At 45.5% G+C, this 5801-nt stretch overlaps 1 protein-coding gene across 1 annotated transcript in view; it reads right to left on the bottom strand.

Annotated features, from left to right (window-relative positions):
- Nucleotides 1-5801, bottom strand: part of SUSD1 (sushi domain containing 1) — a 127684-nt gene that overhangs the window by 20343 nt on the left and 101540 nt on the right. Inside the window, exons 14-15 of the mRNA XM_010843579.1 lie at nucleotides 3741-3999; nucleotides 156-195 (exon numbers count right to left, since the gene is read on the bottom strand). Coding sequence (XP_010841881.1) covers nucleotides 156-195; nucleotides 3741-3999 — 299 coding nt within the window. The remainder of the gene's footprint in view (nucleotides 1-155; nucleotides 196-3740; nucleotides 4000-5801) is intronic.

Genomic DNA, 5801 nt, shown 5'->3' on the forward strand with positions numbered 1-5801 from the left:
GATTCCATGCGCTCCCACCACCCCCGTCCTTTTCAGCTATGGCTAGTCTGAGATGTGCTTCCATCGCCTGTGACAGTTTAAAAAGAAATCTCATTAACAGACACTTGATGCTGCCGAGTGAACAGAGGAGAAATGAGGACAGGAAATGGTTTTACCTTTTACATGAGCCCAGACTGCACAGGCACTTCTTCTCACCTGTAAAGGAAAGTACAGCAACAGATATAACTGGGCGGTATGTGATGTCTGTTTAAATAACACGCCTTTGCCCTCCAAGTTGCAGGGTTTTATCTCTTATTTTGGACAACATGATGTTTAATGTCTCATCCTGGGGACCTACCTGGTGGTTCAGTGGTTAAGATAGCATCACCAGCTCAATGGACATGAATTGGAGCAAACTCTGGGAGACAGTGGAGGACAGAGGAGCTTGGCATGCTGCAGTCTATGGGGTCATAAAGAGTCAGACATGACTTAGTGACTGAACAGCAAAAACAATCAGTGGTTAAGACTCTGTGCTTCTGCTGCAGGGGTTGCTGGTTCAAACCCTGGTCAGGGAACTAAGATCCTGCATGCTGTGCAGTGTGGCCAAAAAAGAAAAGTCTCATTCAGCTGTAATGTCTTACAATTTAGCCTTACGATCACCAAGCATTCAAAGGGTCTGGCAGGGCAACAGAGACAGAAGTGACCCTAGGAATGATGACCCTAAAGCTTTCCAATGGATCTCAGGAAGTACACACTCCAGGGAAAGAGCAGGGATGGCAGTGAATTCCACTCCCCTTGCCAGCTCTCAGCAACTGGCACTGACTGCCTGGAGAATGACGTTGAAGAGGATTCCAAGGTCACATCCAGGTTCAGCAAGACAGTGATGCATCTTATGGGCAAGGCTATAAGAAGGCTTGGGACATACAAATGCTTCTCTAGATGACCGCTATTGAGCTCAGTTGTTCAGTCGTGTCTGACTCCTTGTGGCCCTGCAGACTGTAGCCCGCCAGGCTCCTCTATCAATGGAATTCTCCAGGCAAGAAACACTGGAATGGGTTGCCATTTCCTCTCCAAGGGGGTCTTCCTGACCCAGGGATCAAACCCTCTTGTGTCTTCTGCTTTGGCAGACAGATTCTTTACCACAGCGCCACCTGGGAAGCCTTGCATCAAGTGCATTTAATAAAAGATAATATGCAGGAATAAAGTGAAGGGTATCACTGACTCAATGGATGTGAGTCTGAGTGAACTCCAGGAGTTGGTGAGGGACAGGGAGGCCTGGCGCACTGCGATTCATGGGGTCACAAAGAGTCAGACACGACTGAGCGACTGATCTGATCTGATCTGATCTGATATTTCAAGATACTGGGAAAGAAAAAGGACCTCAAACAGCAAGACTGTTACTAGGGAACTGAGTGTATTAAAGGAGAGACATAGACAGGGCCAGATAAAGAAGGGAGCTCATTAAAATATGGTGGCTTGATCAGATGTACATTTTATAAAACTCACTCTGGCAGTAGTATGGAGCAAGGGTACAGGTAGAAGAGGCCAGGCGATGAGTTAGAAAATTGCTGTTCAGACAGGGAGGTCAAAGGCTAAACAGTGCTAATGAAAGAGAGAAAAGGATGGTTTTAAATGGCGTTACGGTGACATAACTGACATAATTTGATAATGGACTGCACAAGAAGATAAGAAAAAGAAAGACAAGAATTATTCCTAGATTTCTGTACTGACTTCCCTCGTAGCTCAGATGGTAAGGCATCTGCCTACAATGCGGGAGACCTGGGCTCAATCCCTGGGTCAGGAAGATCTCCTGGAGAAGGAAATGGCAACCCACTCCAGTATTCTTGCCTGGAAAATCCCATGGACGGAAGAGTCTGGTGGGCTACAGTCCATGGGGTGGCAAAGAGTCGGACACGACTGAGCGACTTCACTTTCACTTTCTGTATTGGCAACTAGGAACACGGTAATGTTACTTAGTGGGGCAGATACATAAAAGGAAACACAAAAAGAGGGGACTGGAAAACTCATTCTTACCAATTTACAAAGCTCTAGTAAGGGCAGTACTGGCAGGTTTGAAATGGCAACCCAAGGTGACTAATACACCCTCCCAGACCAAAGTCCCAGCCTGAGACAGCAGCTCTGAGCAATCTCTAAATTGCACACATACTCTACCGCCAGCATTGTCTATGGCTAGAGATACCAAGTCAGGATCTCCTGGTGATATTCTAGCAAGGAGGCCTTGTCTCAGTCATAACGACCTCTGCAATAAGTTAAGGGCAATATATTCTGGACTTTAGTCTTTCAATTCTTAATCCCTACATAATTGTCACAAAACACCACCAGACCTTTCTGCTACTTGGACATAGTCTTAGTTTTATATCAAGCATGATAATGGCACATTTGACTTGTGTCCTATACAAAATTTAATAGCATGTTTCAGTTTTAAATACGTGATGAACCTTACACGCAAGATGCCTCAAATTCATCAGCCAAGAGATGTTTCTATTAATAGAATTTTTCTAGTCTTCATTGCCAACCAATATGAATTGATATCAAACTTTGAGTTCTCCGAAGGCAATGGCACCCCACTCCAGTACTCCTGCCTGGAAAATCACATGGACGGAGGAGCCTAGAAGGCTGCAGTCCATGGGGTCACTGAGAGTTGGACACAATTGAGCTACTTCACTTTCACTTTTCACTTTCATGCACTGGAGGAAATGGCAACCCACTCCAGTGTTCTTGTCTGGAGAATCCCAGGGACAGGGGAGCCTGGTGGGCTGCCGTCTATGGGGTCGCACAGAGTCAGACACGACTGAAGTGACTTAGCAGTAGCAGCAGCAGGGCAACCATGACAATGTTCCTTCCAGAAGCTCTTCCACCTCTGACTGATCAATCCAGCTCTGGCTATTCTGCTTGTCTGCTGCTGCTGCTGCTAAGTCGCTTTAGTCGTGTCCGACTCTGTGCGACCCCACAGACAGCAACCCACCAGGCTCCCCTGTCCCTGGGATTCTCCAGGCAAGAGTACTGGAGTGGTTTGCCATTTCCTTCTCCAATGCATGAAAGTGAAAAGTGAAAGTGAAGTCGCTCAGTCCTGTCCGACTCACAGCGACCCCATGGACTGCAGCCCACCAGGCTCCTCCATCCATGGGATTTTCCAGGCAAGAGTACTGGAGTGGGGTGCCATTAGCTCATTATAGTTATTCATTCTGTAAAGAGTATACATGTCCATGTTTTTCATGAGTTTCCATGTCTTAAGAAAGAACCACTGCTAGAAACACAGATTCTCTAAGGATTGAGAGATGAGAGTGGGGTTTATGCAATAGCCAAGGAAGTAATGGAAGCAGAAAATAGAGCCAGAAAATAGTGCTGAGCATAATCTGCCCCTCCATCTTGCTTCCCAGAGAATGAGGGAAGGCAGCAGCCTGGCAGGAGTACAGGGAAGTGCCAGAAAGATCTAGATGTTCCACTCCAGCTCAGGCTTCCGCAATGCAATGGGATGAGGGCATTCCATAAAGCTTAGGAAAAAACAAAACAAATTCAGTCCAAACACAGATTCAAACAGGTTCCCCCAGCAAGTTCAGAATATCCACCTCCAGAGAGGTTTCACCTGCCCTCCTTTATAAAGTGAAAGGGTTCAACACATGTTTATGGTTCTTCTATGCAGTGTTCATCTCAGATATGGGGAAAACAAATGTTCAAATATTTAAAATTCACATGAAGAGGAAAATATCAAATTCAAAAGAGTTTTTAAAGAAATATACCTCATTCCATTCACTTGTGATTCGTAATATAATGCAGTAATCATGCCCTGTTTTCAAGGGTGCATTATAATATTTCCCATAGTACAGCCTGTCTCCAATAGGTATCTCCATGGCTTCATCAGGAATATCCTTGGCCAGCAATTCTGCAGTCACGTATCCACTGGCCTCAGAAGCTTCGCTAAAGAATGAAGCAACCTCTTCAGAATCACAAGCAAATGTGCTTTGGAGGGCCGAGGGAAGCACTAACACCTGATATGAACTGTAAGAGAAAAGAAAACGTCTATCAGACCCTTGCTTGGGTTGTGGCCGGGGGTGGAGGGGTCATTCATTCATTTATTCACACTTACTGAGCACCGGCTATGAGGTCAACACTTTGCTAGATGCTGGAGATACAACACTGGATAAAAGTCCCTGCCCATGTGGGCTTCACGATCTGACAGCTCCAACAGTCCTGGAACTCCAGTTGGAACCAACCGTATTCATGTTTCATGACACTGGGGGAGTGATCTCTCTAAGCTCTGGCTGCAGATGGCTACCTGGGAAACTGCCTGGAGCATACGTGTCATAAAGTTGATCTAATCAGTGATTTTTCTCGTGGGCAAACAAAGTCCGGCTGGGGAAAGGCTTTAGCAGTCACATGGAGCCCTATTGCCTACAAGAGTTAGGGCACTAAGTCTGCCAAAAGGCTCCACATAATCACATGAGGAGCCTAAAACAGAACTCATGTGACGGACACTCCCTCCAGTTCATGGACTGATACTGAAGTTCCTATGAAATGAATGAGAAGCACGGAGTGCAAAGTCACCATGAACTCATCTAGTCTGACAATATCCTTCAACAGCTGGAAAGGGAAAATCTTGTATGTTCCCTACATGTGGACAAAGAAACACACTAGCAATCTGATGCCATTTTATCATGTTTCAGTATTATTTATCCCACCATATAGAAAATCTGTCAGCAAAAGAAAGTGTAAGAACAAAAACACTCTGAGAATAAATCACATCTTCCATCTGCTTGGGCTCATCTCCTAGTAAGTTTTGGGATGTCTGCTTTCTCTATCAGGCTTGATAGTAAGGACTTGAATGATTTGCATTTTGCAAATCTTTGCACAGTTCTTTGGCTATGACTGACTCCCCACTGATGTTTCTTGAGTTGAAATTTCAGTAAAGAAGAAAAACATGCATCAGCACCAAATATGATTCGGATAATTTCCCAGACTCTAATAATTTCCCAAACTCATATGTAATTCTATTTTGCCAATAAGTATACACTTCTTGCTCCACATTCCTAATGCCCCATCTCCTGCTTGCTAAGAGTCCATGAGTTACTAGGTTAATAGCGGGTGTTGGACTTAGAAAGTATCCATCCACCAGGCTCCCCAAATTCCTAGGTGTCCTCAGGGCCCTGATTTCCACAAAGTTTCTGGATTCACTTTCAGCAATGAGCTCTGTACAAAAATAACAAAGTAAAGCCCGCAGGGCAATGCTTTGTCACTGCCACCACCAGTAAACATTTACTAAGTCTCACAGCCTACAAAGGAACACCTATAACAACAAACTTTCCTGGGGACTTGAAGATGAAGACACCCCTATGAATCACAGACACAGGTTAAAAAGTAAATGGGCAGCAGGCTCCATGCTGTCTGTAAGTACATCTTCAAGTCCCTCTCATCTTACCATGTAGGTAGTGATGTTCAAGTGCAAGTTCAAGGCTCACTTGAACTCATCTGGTTCTGAACATTTCCCAGTAGAGGTACCATTCAAGAGGCATAAAGCAGTCTCCCCAGTTAGTATGATCATAACCACCCGAGTCGCTTGATAATTGTACAAATTTCCAGCCCCCATCCCAGACCTACTCAATCAAAATCTTCAGTAGAGCCTGAGAATTCACGTTGCTGATAAAACATCCTAGGTGATTCCTGGAATCTGGCAAGTGTGGGAGACATGAGCATGAGGAGAGCCTGGCTACAGGTGCATCATCCCTCAAGATCATCCGGGCGGGGAGGGGAGGCGTGGGGCCGGAGCCCCCACTCCACCAAGTGCCCAAGCCACTGCCCCACAC

The sequence above is a fragment of the Bison bison genome, unplaced genomic scaffold, assembly GCF_000754665.1.
Source record: "Bison bison bison isolate TAMUID 2011002044 unplaced genomic scaffold, Bison_UMD1.0 scf7180017864183, whole genome shotgun sequence".
In the NCBI taxonomy this organism is placed as follows: Eukaryota; Metazoa; Chordata; class Mammalia; order Artiodactyla; family Bovidae; genus Bison; species Bison bison.